This window comes from Culex pipiens, chromosome 1, assembly GCF_016801865.2.
Source record: "Culex pipiens pallens isolate TS chromosome 1, TS_CPP_V2, whole genome shotgun sequence".
NCBI classification, from domain to species: Eukaryota; Metazoa; Arthropoda; class Insecta; order Diptera; family Culicidae; genus Culex; species Culex pipiens.
The window spans coordinates 34,555,972-34,573,836 of record NC_068937.1 but is presented as its reverse complement, the minus strand read 5'-3'; the positions used below and the strand labels follow the sequence as shown (position 1 = coordinate 34,573,836).

The 17,865-nt window shown below is 42.5% G+C and overlaps 4 protein-coding genes across 8 annotated transcripts in view; 1 reads left to right on the top strand and 3 right to left on the bottom strand.

Moving 5' to 3' along the window:
• The first annotated feature begins 2,821 nt into the window (after window positions 1-2,821).
• LOC120418100 (origin recognition complex subunit 5) lies at window positions 2,822-4,461 on the top strand. Its single transcript, XM_039580371.1, has 2 exons — window positions 2,822-3,509; window positions 3,572-4,461. The coding sequence occupies exons 1-2, from the start codon at window positions 2,878-2,880 to the stop codon at window positions 4,386-4,388; spliced, it is 1,449 nt and encodes a 482-aa protein (XP_039436305.1). The 5' UTR covers window positions 2,822-2,877; the 3' UTR covers window positions 4,389-4,461.
• Window positions 4,417-17,865, bottom strand: part of LOC120418098 (nuclear factor of activated T-cells 5) — a 100,367-nt gene continuing 86,918 nt past the window's right edge. For all 4 annotated transcript variants that reach the window (XM_039580367.2, XM_052706786.1, XM_039580366.2 and 1 more), the window contains one exon: window positions 4,417-4,703. In XM_039580367.2, the coding sequence (XP_039436301.1) occupies window positions 4,420-4,703 (284 nt within the window). In that variant the 3' untranslated portion in view covers window positions 4,417-4,419. The remainder of the gene's footprint in view (window positions 4,704-17,865) is intronic.
• On the bottom strand, window positions 7,920-8,679 carry LOC120418103 (glutamyl-tRNA(Gln) amidotransferase subunit C-1, mitochondrial). Its single transcript, XM_039580373.2, has one exon. It carries the CDS (start codon window positions 8,575-8,577, stop codon window positions 8,062-8,064), a length of 516 nt encoding a protein of 171 aa, XP_039436307.1. The 5' UTR covers window positions 8,578-8,679; the 3' UTR covers window positions 7,920-8,061.
• On the bottom strand, window positions 11,108-16,953 carry LOC120418102 (sericin-2-like). Of its 2 annotated transcripts, XR_008211932.1 has the most exons (4): window positions 12,770-16,953; window positions 12,076-12,714; window positions 11,643-11,962; window positions 11,108-11,579 (listed from the first exon to the last, which is right to left on the bottom strand). XR_008211932.1 is itself a non-coding variant. In XM_039580372.2 (3 exons), exons 1-3 carry the CDS (start codon window positions 12,921-12,923, stop codon window positions 11,937-11,939), a joined length of 819 nt encoding a protein of 272 aa, XP_039436306.1. In that variant the 5' UTR covers window positions 12,924-16,953; the 3' UTR covers window positions 11,108-11,936. The 2 variants fall into 2 exon arrangements, 1 of the variants encoding a protein (XP_039436306.1); XM_039580372.2 differs by having other exon boundaries at window positions 11,108-11,962.

Genomic DNA, 17,865 nt, shown 5'->3' with positions numbered 1-17,865 from the left:
AAACAATGGGTCGAGCAGTGTTGCGAAATATATTTTTATCGGCAAGGGGTGATTCCAAGGAAGTAATTGGGGTGAGTCGTGCTGGGACACATTTCAGCAGATTTTTTACATGGAGTGTTACTTCGGTGTCGGTGGTACAACCACAAGAGGATGACATTTTATTTCAAAATGAGTTTTGACAAATTCAGTTTCGCGGTTTTTCTTGACAGAAAGTTTTTTGACAGCTCGTTTCAAGGGGACCATAGTTGCTCCATCGCAAAGTTTCTGTTTGATTTATGTTTGCGTTAAAAAAATACCTGTTCCGAGATTGTTTTTGCTTGCCTTTTATCGTTATGTTTTTTTTTGTTTTTGATAAACATAATTTTATTTTTTGTGCTTCTTGGATGTTTTGAATTTATGCGCTCTAAATTCTTATTTCTCGATTAAATTTTCAAAAGGCCCTATCTGCATAGGAAACCCATGAGGGATAGGTTGTTTTGACAATTTAATCTAGATTTATGAATCATGATAATCTTATAATAGATCAGGGGGATGCTAAAGGCCGCCATCTTGGGTGGTTGAGATTAATAACGCGCGCAAACTGCGCACAGTGAAAACAAAAATATTTGTTTCATTAATAATTCAATTTTTGTTATAAATATTGCTGTAGGAAAAGTCAAATTACACAGTAGTTAAGTTAAATGTTTCATGCGATAAAAGTACAGCTTTAAATGAGTTCATCTGCCCGATGTGTACTTAATAATCCCAACTTTATAGTTTATTTTGCAAATAAATTGATAAAAATCACCTCAAAAACATACACTAACTTTTAAACTTATATTGCGGTAAAATTTTAACATAAAACAATAATTGGGTCCTAAAATGAAGCTTAGATTGCTGATATTATTGTTTACAGCGATAAAGCTTATTTTTCTGAGTACAATTACCCTTTGTACGACCACAAAGAGTTTAAAATGGATTTTTAAATCAATTTTGAAAAATTTACCTCGCGGTCCTTCTTGACAGAAAAGCTCTTACTTGACAGCTCGTTCCAAGGGGACCATAGTTGATCCATCGAAAAAATGTTGTCTTGTCAAAAAAAATTTTTGCATTCAAATGAAAAAAAGTAATCAGAAATGGTTTTTAATCGTGTTTTTTACCGTTGTACATAAAAATTTACATAGGGCTTTAGTACCCAATTACTTTATTTCCATTTTATGCCTGCAGTTTTTGTACTTTTTTTTACAGTACGCAGTTGCATTTTTTTTGTTTTGGTTCGGTAACGAACAGCTGTTCTTTTGTGCTGGCGCCGTAATTGGGTCCTAAAATGAAGCTTAGATTGCTGATATTATTGTTTACAGCGATAAAGCTTATTTTTCTGAGTACAATGACCCTTTGTACGACCACAAAGAGTTTAAAATGGATTTTTAAATCAATTTTGAAAAATTTACCTCGCGGTTCTTCTTGACAGAAAAGCTCCTACTTGACAGCTCGTTCCAAGGGGACCATAGTTGATCCATCGAAAAAATGTTGTCTTGTCAAAAAAAAAAATTTGCATTAAAATGAAAAAAAAGTAATCAGAAATGGTTTTTAATCGTGTTTTTTACCGTTGTACATAAAAATTGACATAGGGCTTTAGTACCCAATTGACAGCTCCCTTTTGTTCTGGTGCCGAAGTTGACAGCTTGTGTTGGCTGCGGGCGAGCTGCCTGTGGTGAGATATAGATGTCGCCCCCCCTTCAATAGATACACATCTGGAGTTTTTTAAAAAGTAAAAAAATCCAGTTTTTGCTTTTTGGGTTGGAATTTAATGGACCTTTTTTTAAAAAAAAAAACCCATACATAATTTTGTAACATATCTAGAGTTTTTTTTTGAGTAGATCCTGTAAACATTTGAAAGGCAATAGTTTATAAGTCCTTTTAAAAAACATTTCTTAATCCACCATTAGGTGGTTGGTGCCTTCCTCACATTTACAAGGTAATTATGAAAAATATATAACTAATACAGAATTTTTCAGAAAATATGCAGACTCTCATTTGAAGCAATGTTGCAACCGGGCGTTTCGCGCGAGACTCTCGCACGTAAACAAAAAGACCTGGCCTTTTGAGGTTATGCAAAAAATCACCCTTTTTTGCAGATACAAAAATCTTTTTTTTTGCATAGCTTTTTAAATACTTTACTAAACAGATTAAATTTTAATAGGGTCTTATGGGACCCCAAAACGAAACAAATAAGGCTGACCCGGCCAAAATCGGTTCAGCCAGTTCTGAGAAAATCATGTGGAAAAAAATCATGTCTATAGACACATACACACATCCCCACAGACATTTACTCAGAATTTGATTCTGAGTTGACATTATATGTATCGAGGTTTTTAAGCGAAGATGGCGTTCGAATGGTGAACGCCCGAAATGTCAAAATCACGCAGTGGTACCAACATTACGGAAAAAGTGTGCCATGGCATGACAGCCACATTTTTTTTCTAATGTTGGTACTACTGCACGATTTTGACGTTTCGGGCGTTCACCATTCGAACGCCATCTTCGCTTAAAAACCTGGATACGTGAAGGTATATCTAGAAGGTATATTTAAGAAGTTCAATTTTCGAGTGATTTTATAGCCTTGCCTCAGTGAGGTGAGGAAGGCAAAAAACTCTAGATATCCAATCCTGCAACCCTAATCCCTACAAGAACCTTTGAATGTAAAAAATCTAAAACTGGAATTTATGTAGGTTATTTCGAATGAGCGTGTAAACCAAACGTCAACAATGTGGATCATATGTTGCAGAAGGCGCGCAAAATCGTTTGCAGCATAAATCGAGGTAAACAGTCAGCATAACATTCGCCGTTGGACGGTTTTAATCTCGCGAGTTGTTTTTGACCGAATTCTAACGAAAAATGGACCAAGTCGTGAAAGTTATCAGTGCCAAATATCCCTGCCGCAAGGCTCTCATCCAAAAGCTGTACCAACTGTTCGGCGACGGCGACCCGTTCCCCCCGGCGGTCTACCTCTACGGCCACACCTCCACCGGCAAGAGCAGCATCCTGCAGGCGTTCCTACCCCTGCTAGATTCCTCCACCACCCCCACCAGCTGGGCCATCCTGAGCGCGATCGAGTGCTACACCAACAAAATCCTGTTCGAAACCATCCTGAACCGGCTGACCGGTCACGTCCCGTGCGCGGCCAACGGGTACGCCTCGCTGGCCAGCGTCGACTCCATGAAGGACTTTGTGGCCCAGCTGGCGCGACTGTCGCCCTCACGGAACTACATCGTAGTGTTGGAGAACGCCGAACGGGTGCGCGACATGGACCACAACGTGCTGCCAATGTTGCTGCGACTGCCGGAGGTGACCGGGCTGAACGTGTGCGTGCTGCTCGTGTCGGATTTGCCGTTTGAAAAGTACTTTGTCAGGACGGGGCTCGCGCCGGTGGTGAAGCTGTTTGTGGCCGAGTACAGCAAGAAGGACATTCTGGTGATTCTGATGAACGATTTCGAGGCGGTGCGGGAGCAGTTAAGGATTGAGTTGGAGTAAGGGTTATTTTGGATGTTTTAGGGCGATTTTTTGATACTGATTGGTTGTACAATTTTAGGTCTTACAAGCATGCCAACTTGTCGGAGGAGGAAATAGATAAGCGTTTGAAGATTGTGGAGATGCTGACGCCCGAGTTCTACGAAAACTACCTCAACATCTTCCTGAACGTGTTCTTCAAGGTGTGTCGCGACTTGAAGGAGCTGCAGCTGGTTGCGCTCGAGTGCTTCCACAAGTACTGCGAACCGGTGCTGGACGGGACGATTGCCGCGGACGACGTGACCCGGCTTTGGCGGAATATTTCGAAAACCATGAAACTTGCCCTCGGGACAATCTACATGCGCATGGGGAACGTCAACCAGGAGTTGCTGCGTCCCATCACCGTCGACGGCCAGACGTCTTCGGAATCCGTCGAGCAGATGCAAACGATGAAGCGGCTGGCGCAAAACCTGGAACTGCCCTTCTACGCCAAGTTCCTGCTGATTGCGGCGTACCTCGCGAGTCACAACGCCGCCAAGGAGGACAAACGACTGTTTATGAAATATCACGGCAAGCAGAAGAAGCGCCTCCAGTCGGTCAACGCAAAGGCCAAGGTGTCGGAGAAGATGGCCACCCAGCTGGGACCGAAGGCGTTCACCATCGACCGGCTGTTGGCCATCTTTTACGCCATTCTGGACGAGAAGGTCGGCCTGACGTGCAACTTGCTGGCGCAAATCTCAACGCTGATTCATCTCAAGTTTCTGAACTTTGCCTCCGGCGAGGGAACCATCATGGACGGCAGCGCGCGGCTCCAGTGCACCGTAGGAATGGACTTTATCGTGCACATCGGCAAGATGGTCGGCTTCAACGTGAGACAGTACCTGTGCGATTTCTTCTAAGCTTGCGTGCGTGTGTTTGTATTTATTAAACTCAACTTGTTACTATTTTCAATAAATATTGCGGTAAATCCGAGATGTGAATCGTTTCGCTGAGGGTGGTGTCGCGGGACCGCAGCTGAAAGAGGCCATTCTGGAGACACTGGTCGCGCAGCAGCAGGCAGTACGGGACGGCAATCGAGTCGAGGTGGTGCAGCTGCTTGGCCAGGGAACGACCGCCATTACGCTCGGAGCAGTCGAGCACGGGAAGGTTCGCTTTGCGCAGCACGTTGCACAGGTGTTTGGCCAGGTCGCGCAACTCCGGCATCAGGGCGGGGTCTGGACAGTGAGAAAGACAACAGTTACAACTCAAATCAGAAAAAAAAGAAACCAATCGTGGTGATTATTGCACTCGATCGTTTTACATATTTAGTAATTTCTCGACACACGATCGAGTTTTCTCGATAGTAAGATTTCGATCTGCCATTTAATACTAATCGAGAAATTACGATCAAAATTTCAAACCTCCACAAAAAAAATCCAAGAATTTAGAAAATGACCTATTTTATTGAAAAAATCTCAATACTTCCCAAATTTAGAAAATAAAAGATTAAAAAAAATAAATAAATTTCAAAGTAATGAAAAATATTCTAAAATTTTAAATATAATAAAAAGTTATTTCTTTTCATTCAAAAATTTTAAAATTCTGCAAACAATCAGAAGTTTTTTGGTTTGGTTGAGAAGTTTTGAGAAAAAGGTTAGAAGTAGGGACCTGTATAAGGAAATGAAATGTTCTGCGAGAAATTTCAAACACCCAATATTATTCAAATTTAAGGTTGAAAAACTTAAGGTTTTTCTTTGGTGTTGGCACGTTTCTAGTACCGATAAAGCACAAACCTGGAGCAACATCTGAAAAGGGCGCATAAGCATTTTGACATCTAGAACTATTTTGAAAATTCTGAAGCAACAGGTAACTATTTAACAAAACTCGCTACGTTAGATGGTAGCTGGGAAGGCCAGCTATTGTTTAACACATCGAGTTTTGTGCAAAAAATACCTGTTGGCTCGTAGTTTGCAAAATAGTTCTAGATGTCAAAATGCTTATCCGCCCTTTTCTCGTATTGCTCCAGAAACATAACAAAGACTACCAGATTATTATAAACAACAGTTTTACAATGCTTGTGATTGTTATAAAATTTATTTATTTATAAGATTTAATCTTGTTTTTTGGCCAAAAATGTTTTAAATTGATTCCGACCTTGTTCTTGCATGGTCTTGTTGCTCGATTGGAACCCCGATTTGACAGTTCGATTGGAACCCTGAGAGTGACATTTCGCCTCTCCATATAGGCTCTCTAGTTAGAAGTAATAATAAAAAGTCAAAAATCGACAATTTTAAAATAATCAGGTCACACTATTTTTTTTAGTTTAAAAATTTAAGAACTGAAATAAACTGCAAGATTGTTGAATTTTTAAAACCTTTGAACTTTGTAAAATGTTCTAACATTCCTATTTCTGAAATGTTGAAGGTTTTTAAATTTTAAAATAAATAAATAAATGGAATTTGAAACATTTACCTATATTTTTTTTTAATTTTTGATAGTATTGAATAAAAACAAAAAAATAAAATAAAAATATAAAATTAAATATAGCGATAAATTTAATTTTCTACAATTTTAAAATTCATTAAATAAAAAAAATTAAAATTTTGAACTTATTTAAAAATTGAACTTTGGTAAAATTTGCAGCAAAAAAAAATATTTTCGAAGTTTTTAAAAGTTTTCTATACCTATTTTTGAAATTTTGCATGTTTTAAAAATTTGGATTATCTTTTTAATTTTAAATTAAAATAAAATCTTTTAAAAATCTGCAAAGTTTTTTTTTATTTGACATATGTTTTAAAACTTTTAAAGTCTTAAAATTCAAGTTTTTTTTTAAATTTTAAACTCTTTCTAAAAACAGATTTTAACATTCAAAAAATTTTAAAGTTTTAAAAATTTGATAAAAAAATCAAGATTTATAAAATTTTGAACTATTGTAAAATTTGCAGCCAAAAAAAAAAATGATTGAAGTTTTTGAAAGTTTTCTATATTTTTGAAATTTTGATAATTTTAAAAAATTTGATGAAAGAAAATCTTTTTATTTTTTTTTTCAAATATATACAAGTTTTTTTTTTAATTTGACATTTGTTTTAAAACTTTTAAAGGTCTTAAAATTGAAGAATTATTTAAATGTTATACCTTTTTAAAAACATTTGAAGTTTTTAACATTTAAAAAATGTTTGAAGTTTTAAATTTTTTGTTTTAGATTTGCGAAGGTTTTGACATTGAAATAAAAAAAACATCTATTAAAATAAAAAAAAACAAAAAATCCCAAAAAAATCTACATAAATTCCCGCTTACTTTTTCAAAAAATCCTAATTGTTTTTAAATTTATTAATATTCGAAGCTTTTTAATTGGCATTTCTGCAAAAAAAAAAAAATAATTTTAAAAGTTTTTATGAGCTTTGTAATTTAGTTTCGTTTTAAATTTTTCTAAAGGTTTTAAAATTTAATATTTTTTTCTTAAAAACGCAATTTTCACCGATAGAATATATTGAATTGAACATAATATTATTGTTAATCAGGAAGGTGAAACACAACTTTCTAACTATAAATAACCCATGGGTGTTTTCGATTTATAATATTTTGCTTCCTTTTAATTTTAAAATGTAGAATTTTTCAATACATATCGAGATTTTCTCGATAGTCAGTCTTAATTTGTCGATGGTAGATCGACAAATTATGATCGAATGATCTTAATCTATTATCCATAAATTAGGACCGTAGACAAATTACGATCGAGAAATTTCGAATGTGAGTCGAGAAATTACGATCGAGTGCAATAATCACCAAGAATACCAACCCTCAGCAAGGCACACGATGCCACACTTGAACGGCGCCAACTTGCGGTGAATCCTCACGCTTGCATCGCCGCCACTTTCAAACGCATCCAGCACGATCTGCAACGTGGCCACTTCGACGCACTGGCGCACCCGCAGCACGCTGGGCCGGATCCTTTTACTGCTGGTTCGGCCCACCTTGATTCGAAAGTCCCCCAGCTCTTCCTCGAGGGCGGCAGCGTCCGCCGGAAAGAGTTCCAGCTGTTCCAGCGTGAGTTCCTCTCCGCCAAGGCGACTCTTGATGGCGACGGATTGAACGCGCGTGTCCGCGTCCTGGCGGGGGTCCGAAATGAAGAACCGGCCCGGATCGCACGCGTACCGCATCCACCAAATCTTGCGCTGCCGTTGGACCTTGTACATGAACTCGCTGGAGGTCGACGGGTTGATCAGGTATCGGCAGGAGAGCGTGTGACCCTGGTCCAGGTTGAGGGTCAAGGAATCATTCAAGGGAACCTTCCCGTTCGCAAATCGCTTCTCTATTGTAACTCCAAACGGTACATTCGGATCGAAGGTTTCCTTTACAAAGCTAAGGTTCTCCCGCATCGGAATCCCGGAACTTCCTTCGTACACCGCTGTTCCAGCTTCCCCTCGTCGAAACTCATCTCTCAGATTATTGCGCAACATTCGTCCAATCGGGCTCAGCTTAAAACCGTCCACAACATTATCCCCCAAACCTAACGCTACAAATTTACTATCCCTACAAGCTTCCAGCAGCTGCCGGAAGCCCACAATCCCCTTCCCACCAACCATCCCCCGCTCACTTCCTCGGTTCCTGCTCGAGCGGAATATTTCCCGGTGGCGCCACAAAGTACTCCTCCTCGGTAACGCGTGCGTTCCTCAGCACATCCTGCTGGATGTTCCCGTCGGTTACGCGGTCCTCGCGCAGCGTCAACCGCTCCCGCTCCAGCACCGTGTACAGCGGTTCCACGCCCTCGGTGTCGATGGACAGAATCTGCGACGCAAACTCGATCGCGTCCTCGAGCGTCCGGTGGGCCTCGGCGCTGTCCAGATCCACCAGGCTTAACCGTTCCAGCAGCTGCACCGTTTGGGCGTCCACCGGGATGCGGGTGGGGGTCGATTGACCAACCGTCGTCGTCGACTTGTGTGAACGCTGGGGAACCTTGCTCGGATGTTTAAGCTCGTGGAAGTTGATCTTTTGCCGGGTGCCCCTTTCTTGTTTTAAATCGGCCGGTTTCGTTGAGGCAAAGGTCCTCACCAGCGAGTGGAGGGTGCGTCCCGGGGGTGGTCGTAGACGGAACGGAATTCTAATCATGTCACACGAGGAGCCGGACTGCGAAGGAACACGGGATTGATATAAGCTGAATGTGGGTTTGTTTTGATTGTTGCGTGATGCGCGAGAGGAGAATCAGCATGAGTCACTCACGCGCCTGACGTGCGAGAGGTGAGTTCCTTTTGTTGTGTGGAACTTGTGGATCGCAAATGTACACCCTTACCAAAAATCATGATTTTTTGAGTTCCAAATCCCACTTTTCATACGAATTTTTCAGTTCAACCCGTATAACCATTTTTATGGTTGTAGTACCTGAACTCAAAAAATCGTATGAAAAGTGTGATTTGGAACTCAAAAAATCATGATTTTTGGTAAGGGTGTATGCTGCTCGCGATGCTTGGTTGCCAGATTTACAGAACTTTACGCAAGTCGTAAATCTCGTCTCGGCATCTCTCTCCGGCAATAGGGTCCTAAAGCCCTATGTCAATTTTGATGTACAACCATAAAAAAACACGACTAAAAACGAGGGGGATGACACTCCGCGATTTCATTCAAATCGCACCTAATCGCGTTAAATTCTTGCGTCATTGCTCATCGTGCCTACATCGTGGTCGTTTTTCGCTCATCGCGCCAAATCGCGCCAGATCGCGCACATCGTGCTCATCGTACATATATCGTGCTCGAATGAAAATTTGCATTCATGCAGTCAGAGTTGCCATTCAATATTCATTCAAGCAGTTTTCCATGAAACTGGCCGCACTGTTGAAATGTTTGTTTTTATTGATTCGAGCAGTCCAAAAAGGTAAATAAACAAGATTTCTTCGATATTTCGGGACAGATTGCGGCAGTTCCATGAAACTGGATTGTTAAGGTGTGTAGTCGGAACTTTTCCCCCTGCGATGACCTGGAGCCAGCATGTTTCGGATTTATAAACTGTTTCCTTTCGTTTCCACAGGACGTAGATTAGCAGGGAAGCGATGGAGATAGCGCTTCGACGGCCGCTTCTAGCGACGTTGGTTTACGGGTCGCAGCCCAACCGGAACAGCATGGCAACGATGACGGCCGTAGCGTCGAATTATTGTGACATCCGGTTGGACATTGGCGGCAGAACGGAACGGAAGTTTCGACGAGCAGCTTCCATCGTCGATACGGACGCTGTGTCTACTAGATGTCCTACGGGAATCTACCGTTCAGAGTGATAAGTTCCAGCTTCCTGAAGGGTCGCTCAACATCAAGAAGGGGACGGATACGGAGTTGGATCCAATCAGCGGCGATTTGAACCCGTGGGGATCGTTCACGCAAGTTCTGGCCGAACTTACGAACAAATGGCCCCAATTTATCGGCATGGAGCAGTACGACAAGCACGAGCTGCTGTAGCACCTGCTGGAAAGTGTACGCAGAGAGGATTTGATACGTTACCAGCTGGCCATCGTCCTCTCGCTTGGGTACGGAAAGCGCCCGAAAACGGTCGAGGACAGGATGGAAAAATATCAAGTTCTTCGACACGCATCGGACCGCATGCTCGATCCCGAACCGGTGTTCCGTGGCTTCCTCGTGTCCTAACCTGCCAGGACTGCTGTCACATTTTGGTGCTTCACGCTTCCTTCCTGGATTTGTCACTCCCGATCAACTTGGAAAAACCTCAACCCCCCATCCGTCGGAAAGGCAACCCTGAATCGCACTACGGCAACAGTGTGTCTGCTTCCAGTTAAGGCACCCAAAAACCACTGAGCAGCCGTAACAACAACTGCACCGCCACCGCAGCAGGTGGCGTTCCGGAAGGTGACGAAAAAGGCGTACAAGGACGACGACGGCATGTTGGACGCGGACGTCGAGGTCTATCTGACCGAAGATCGGCAGTCGAAAAAAATCGTGACCTAATATAGCAATCAGTCGTCGGGCGCCCGGAAAAGCTTGACGATGCGCCGGAAAATCCGAACAAAGAGGTTGAATCGAATATGGTGTTTGAGTTGGGTCTGAGTGCCGAGGGCGTGGCCAATATGATGGATAGATGAGCATCGAGCAACAGGAAGCGAAGGCCAAGGAACGACGTCAACGGACCGTGAGTCATGCCGATTGGGGCAAAACGCTGGTACCGCGATACCAGTGCGAAGACGAGTTGATGGTCGGGAACAGCAATGTGTGCTGCGACGCGTGCACCGAGCGGATCAACAGCAGGCTGTACAAGTGCGTCTAGGTGGTGCTGGTTGCCTTTAGTGTTCGTTCGCGCTAGCATAAAGTGTCCAAGGGCGTAAGCTGCCCCGAGTGACGAGTAAGCCGTTAAAGATGAGTTGAGCGTCAAATTCGAGCCAGATTTCGCGGCAGTCTTTGAGAAAGGGAGAAGGTCGCAGAGAAAGTGTTGACCCGCAGCGTGAGAATCAGAAATTTGTGAGTTGGTTTACAGCGAACGTTCCGTGGTTTGCAACGGCGTACTGGTAGAAGTAGCATTGGATTTGTTTAAATATTTAATCTATGTATAAAACTCTTAATTGCTTAAATAAATTTTATTTTAAATTTGGTAAATATAACGCGAAGCCTGTATACGACTACAATTACACGCTTAACTGCTTCTTCAAGTTTCTACTGAATGCGCGGCTTCTGCTACGAGCTGGTGTCTTTCTGAGCTGGTCAAACGGCGTTTCTGGTTGTGCATCCGTTTCCACTGGCTCGACAGCGGCAATTCTTGGTCGATCACTTGTGCAAGTTCGCGCAGATTACCTCGTCATTTCACTCGACCCTCTCGTAGTTCTAGATTGTATCCGCGAGCCGACCGCCGAACCATCCTCTCGAGCGTCTCGAACGACTCCACAGCTGAAGCCTGTCCAGCGAGATCAGGTTCAAGTCGAATGTCATCAGCTGGCCAGCCGCGGCCGCTTCCTGCCGAAAACACACTGCTCGGCGTATGCCTGGTCATCGTTGATCGGCGACGACGTTCCTGACGTCAACAGCTGGTTCTTGTTGCCGGCCCATCACGTCTTGGGGGACGAGTTCATGCTGATTTGTATGCGTCAATGTCAATGGTAGTTAAGATTTGTCGTAATTTTCTGAGGATATTTGAAGAATCGTTATTAGATTACGCAAGATTCTTACAGTGTTGACTTTCTTACCTGTTGGGGAACCGGGATAACGGTGCAAAACTTGAGTGCCTGGATTACCTCGTCGATGCACTCGACCCACTTCAGCTAGCCGTCCGCCGCCATCGCCGAGCCATCCTCTGGAGCGACATGATCTCCTAGTTGTCAATGTTGGACATCTGCAAATGCACGTCCTAACCGTCCATCATGTACTGGTCCTGCTCCATTCTTGTGCTGAATGATGTTCGACACGTGCTGGTGCACCTGGACAAACTCGGATGTGGGCAGTAGTTCCGACCGGATGTCGTGCATGACCTCGCAGAAGATTCACGACAGGTCGACCAGTTTGGCGTCTGAAAAGTGTGCAAACAAGAAGAGAGCGAGAATGTTAGTTACGGCTGTCGAGTGGCGCCGTGCTCGCGGCGACAGAGCACGGGTGAGTCTTCACTGTTGGGTAATCTTTTACCACTGTGCGGTAGCGACGACGGTCCGTCCGGATGGGTAGCTGAGCGGCTGCTTTTCTGACGGGGGCTTGGGCGGGTCCACCATACATAGTTGCTTAATCCGCTGCAGGACCGTCTGATTGCAAAGCTTGTTCCGAACCAGCTGGTTGAACTGGTTCTCGTGCTCGGAGCTGGTGCCGCTGTTGCACCAGCCGTGGCCGCCTTTACAGCTCCAACCACTGCCGGACCACTGTTGTTATTGATACTGATCGTAGTCGTGGTGCGACCTCCATCTCCGCCATTCGAGCTCGAGCTGCTACCAACCGGGTTGCTACTTGAGGTACTACTTTCCGAGCTTTCATTTTCAAGTCCACCGGAAACACTGCTGCTCGTGGCCGCCGGTGATTTAACCGGCCGGCTCATGGTTGTGCGATGGGTTGACTGATTAGATTGTTCATTTTCTAGATGGCGTTCGGCGATGTTGGACGAGGACGAAGTGGGAACCATATTGTTGGCCGCTGCCACTACCGTAGACTTGTTCGTCGCGACCGTAAAACTGTTGCCAGTGGTGTTGTTGTTGGAGGTATCCCGCCCACCGGGCTCCGATTCGAAAGCGTCCGCTGAAGGACCTGCACGTTCTGTTCGGCCGTTGGAATCATAGACTAAAATATATACCAAAATCAGCGCACTGAATCAACCGAAGACCACCAAACTTACTGGAACCGGCAGTGGGTGCTGCTTCGGCGAAGGTTGTGGAACCGTTATGGGCGGCGGAACATTCCCTTCTATAGCAGAGGTTGCTCCTGCAATTTTGGCCATCAACGTTGCGAGCTTCAAACCGAACTCGTCTCTGCAGGGTGGTCCTCGTCATCTGTCGGCAAATTCCACTACGCGTGCCACCAACGCTGAATTCGCCTCCGCAAAAGGGGGCTACAGTTGCTTCCCTACCGGCCAAGCACGAGACGGATCATGTACACAAGCTTCTCCACGGCCTCTATCGACGCCCGGCGCTATTCCCGTTCCCGGCAGCGCTGGTAAATCTAGCGCGACCATTGGCCGCAGGGTTGCCACGAGAGCGCAACCAGGTGCCACGTCCTCCACCACCGCGAATGGTTGGGTTAAGAACGGGAATGATTGCGCTGTTGTGAGCGATATCGGACACGGAATACGACCGTCTAGGTTGCCTGATTCGTGCAACTTCGCCATCGAATTCTTGATGGCCTTGGAAACGCAAACAAGCTGGTTCTTCTAGATCCTTTCTCGGAAACGAACAAAAAGTAGAACCCGTAATCAAAGCGGCAAATTTCGGACCACGTTTTTTATTTTGTTTGTTTATATTCTGCTGCTCGAATGTGATGACAGCAAAAAAATACATTCCGTGGCTGTCATTCCCATTCGAGCAGTTTGACAGCTCACATCGTGAGATTTTTTTTAGCATCGCGCTCTCATCGTATTCAAATCGCGCACATCGCACCAAATCGCGCTCATCGTGCCAAATCGCGGCTAATCGAAGAAAATCGTGTTCATCGTAGCTAAATCGTGAGCTCATCGCGGGAGTGTCATCCCCCTCGACTAAAAACTATTTCTGATAACTTTTTTTTCATTTTTATTAAAAAAATGAATTCTCGATTAAATTTTCAAAAGGTCCTATCTGCATAGGAAACCCATGAGGGATAGGTTGTTTTGAAAATTTAATCTAGAATTGACTGGACAACATTTTTTCGATGGATCAACTATGGTCCCCTTGGAACGAGCTGTCAAGAAGGACCTTTTCTGTCAAGAAGGGCCGCGAAGTTAAGTTTTCAAAATTGATTTAAAAATCCATTGTACACCCTTTGTGGTCGAACAAAGGATCATTTTGGTCAGAAAAAATAATCTAAGCTTAATTTTAGGACCCAATTTGTCTGTCCAATTGGGTACTAAAGCCCTATGCCAATTTTAATCTATGTCGTGATCGGGGACTTTCTTTTATAATAAAAACACAGATATTTTGCAATTAACAAACAACACGTCTTATTCCACACAAATTAACCACAAAACTGATTTGACAATCTTCATTCTCTCTTTCACCGGCCGCGCGCATCTCGTTGTTTTCTCTTTCGCAGCTCGCTAGCGCGCTCTCGCACTCTATCCGCAATCTGTCTGCTAACAAGGCAATATTCATGAAGGTGCGCACTTTTTGTTGCGCTCTAAACTCTTATTTATGAATTATATCAATCTTATAATAAATACTCATTTAATAATTTATTACATATTCAATCCTGCAACCCATAATCCCAACAGTCTACAACGGTAAAAAAACACGATCAAAAACCATTTCTGATCACTTTTTTCATTCTGAAGCAAAAAAAAAAAAAAAAATTGACGAGACAACATTTTTTCGATGGATCAACTATGTTCCCCTTGGAACGAGCTGTCAAGTAGGACCTTTTCAGTGTAACCATTGGTTACAATTCTTGAACGACCTCAACGGCGCACGGATATCGTTCGGTCCAGGCCTATAAGTGCGGAGGAGCCTTTGCCTGCATCTCAACGTCAAAGACCAACGACCATTATCGTCAAGGGGTTTCCCTCTCAGCGAGCCCAAATTGGTGGACTCCGGGGCTTGCCGATTCGTCAACGAGGGAAGACGCCTGCCCGCGCGGAAGTCCAGCAACGCTCGCTCGACATCCGACCGCGGTTCCCAGCCCAGCAGCTCAACCGTTCTGGAAGCAACCGGTTCAACAAGAACAGCCTACAACCGTTACCTGGCTGCAACGACCCGAGGATCAGCTGCAGCAGTAGGGTACGTTGTCCTCGAGTTGTTTTATACGCCCACACCCACACACAAATACACCGTTCAATAAAATTATACGTTTTAGTTTCATTCCTTTGTGGACCACCAATCAGTGAGGTACTCCTGGATATTAGCTCCTGAAAAGTGCTTAAAGAGTGCAAAAATGCCTCACGGCAAGAAAAAGAGGCGGTCCTCACCAGCAGGCAGAGTTCGGAAACTCACTCACGAGTTACTCAACCATGAGGAAAAACTAGAGAATTTTCCGATCTGCGACTATATCCAAAAAAGTCACCTAAATATCAAATATCTCGGAACTGACACAACCTTTCATAGTGCTTTAAGTTGCAGGTGTTCATGTAGAATGTATACTAACATCTCCCCAAATTTAATCAAATTTGGTTAAGCACAAGCAAAGTTACAGTACGAAATGTAAACAAAAATGGGCCAATTTTAGGGAAATAAATAAGACCAGTTTTCGAAAGCCAGTAAAAATACCAAACACAAAATTTTATGAAACAAAAAATGTTTTGCTATCATTTGATCCTTGGAAAAGAACCCCTGTGAATAACATTGTGAGTTTGGACCGGTTTTGAGTGTTTTTCAACCTTTTTCATTTGGTGCACCAGAGCACCACCTAGGCATATGAGCAACTAAATATTCAGGAGCACTTTTTTCTAAATTACAGAAAAAGTTTATGTTTATCAAAACAATAGTTTATAAACGTTTTGACTATCCATAAACAAGACAAAACATTGTTATTAGACGAATGGTTTTATTATTTTCCTTATTTTTCATGAAAATGGTTGTTTGTGAGTTTTGAATTAGCCAATCAAAGAAATCTGAAAATGCAGAGATTTTAGAATTTGTAATTCATACTTCAGAAATATGGTCTTACAGCAAAGAATAAGTAGTTTTTAACACATTTCGAAGCATTTTCTTACAACTGAACCAATAGATTTGAAGAAAACGAGATTTTGTGATTTGAAAAAAAGTTGCTCATCTTCCTGATGGTGCTCTGGTGCACCACTTCAAATTCATTTTTTTGCACCAATTCGATGTTTGTGGGCCAAAATAAAGTATTTCCTGCATTATTGTACCAAAATTTAGCCATTTACTACTTTTACGATAAGCAAACAACCTGGGCGTTAGAGGGTTAAAAAAATCATAACTCGGTGAATGATTTTTTGCACAACCTGTAAATTTCTGAAAAGTTGGCATTTTATGTCCTCTAAAACATATCAAAAAATAAAAAAAAATAAAAATAGTGTTTTTTGGCAAATCAAGTTTTAGTAATAAAAAGTTAAATAAAAAATCACCAATTTTTTTTTTACCGTGTATCATTTTTTCCAGTGTAGTCCGTATCCATGCCTACAACTTTGCCGAAGACACCAAATCGATCAAAAAATTCCTTCAAAAGATACAGATTTTTGAATATTCATACATCATTTTTGTATGGACAGCTGCCAAATTTGTATGGAAAATTATATGGACAAACTAATGATGCAAAATGGCTTCTTTGGGCATACCGAAGGCACCAAAAAAGTTTCAGTCGGATTAAAAAATACAAAAATTAAAATTGGGTCCTAAAATGAAGCTTAGATTGCTGATATTACTGTTTACAGCGATAAAGCTTATTTTTCTGATTGCAATGACCCTTTGTACGACCACAAAAAGTTTAAAATGGATTTTTAAATCAATATTGAAAAATTGACCTCGCGGTCCTTCTTGACAGAAAAGCTCCTACTTGACAGCTCGTTCCAAGGGGACCATAGTTGATCCATCGAAAAAATGTTGTCTTGTCAAATTTTTTGTTTGCATTAATATGAAAAAAAGTGATCAGAAATGGTTTTTAATCGTGTTTTTTACCGTTGGACATAACAATTTTCATAGGGCTTTAGTACCCAATTGAAGAAAAAAGACCGATTTCGTAGAGAATTGATCAACTGTTTCAGTTTTTAACTGTGGAGGGCGCCATAGTTATCCGATTTTAACCATGTCTCAGATGTAGAACCACCGATGTCGGTGGTAGAACCTTCATTAAATTTAGAACAACTTTCTCAAGACACCATATTTTCAAGATTTTTTCCCACGAAGTTATTAACTCCCTAAATTGTTTAGGTTGATTAACGCTTAGCATTAGGATGTAACAAAAAACTTTTTGGCGGACATTCAGGGGCTGGTTCCGGTGGGCGTACTGAGCCAAAATCCCAAATATGAGCTTGATTGGACGTAACAGGAGCTGGCGCTCCGCCCTTTAATTTTAAATGGGATTTACCCCGTAAATAGCCCGTAAGTAGCATCCTAGAGCTCGGTATAGGCCTTCAAAGTTCGCATTTTTTTCGAAAAATCGGCCATAGCAAAAAAGATATGCGACGTCCGTGACGCCATTTGAATTTGCTGGGGCTAATTTTTCAAAAAAAAAAAATGCCGAATTTAGAAGGCCTGTACCGGGCTCTAGGATGCTCAAAACTTCAATTTTATATATACCAAAAGATGCGCAAGGATCTGGCCTACACGCCAATGATGTTGAAAATAAACGCTTCAGTGGCCAAAATGCCTCAAAAAAATCTTTTTTACGGGTTAAATCCCATTTAAAATTGAAGGGCGGGGTGTCAGCTCCTGTTACGTCCAATCAAGCTCATATCTGGAATTTGGGCTCAGTACGCCCACCGGAACCAGCCCCTGAATGCCCGCCAAAAAGTCATTTTTGTTATACTCTAGCCTAGCATCAGAGAGAAGGGAATACTCTTTGCTAGCATCATCTTGTCATTATTAACAATTGCAGTGCCCTAATGCAATAAATTGCTTTGAAACATCACAAAAGTTAAAGCGGCCAGGCCAGCTGCGTAAAGTTTACCGCAAAGATGATTCGTTGAATTGGATTGAGTTGGAGCATGAATGTTCAAACAACAACACATTTCTGAATCGATATGGGAGGAGAAACGTGAGGATCCCCCGCTCGCGTTCCTGTTTGTAAGATCAATAAATCGTTGGGAGCCACCAGCTGAGAAGTTTTGGTGCTTCGGGACCCTTAAAG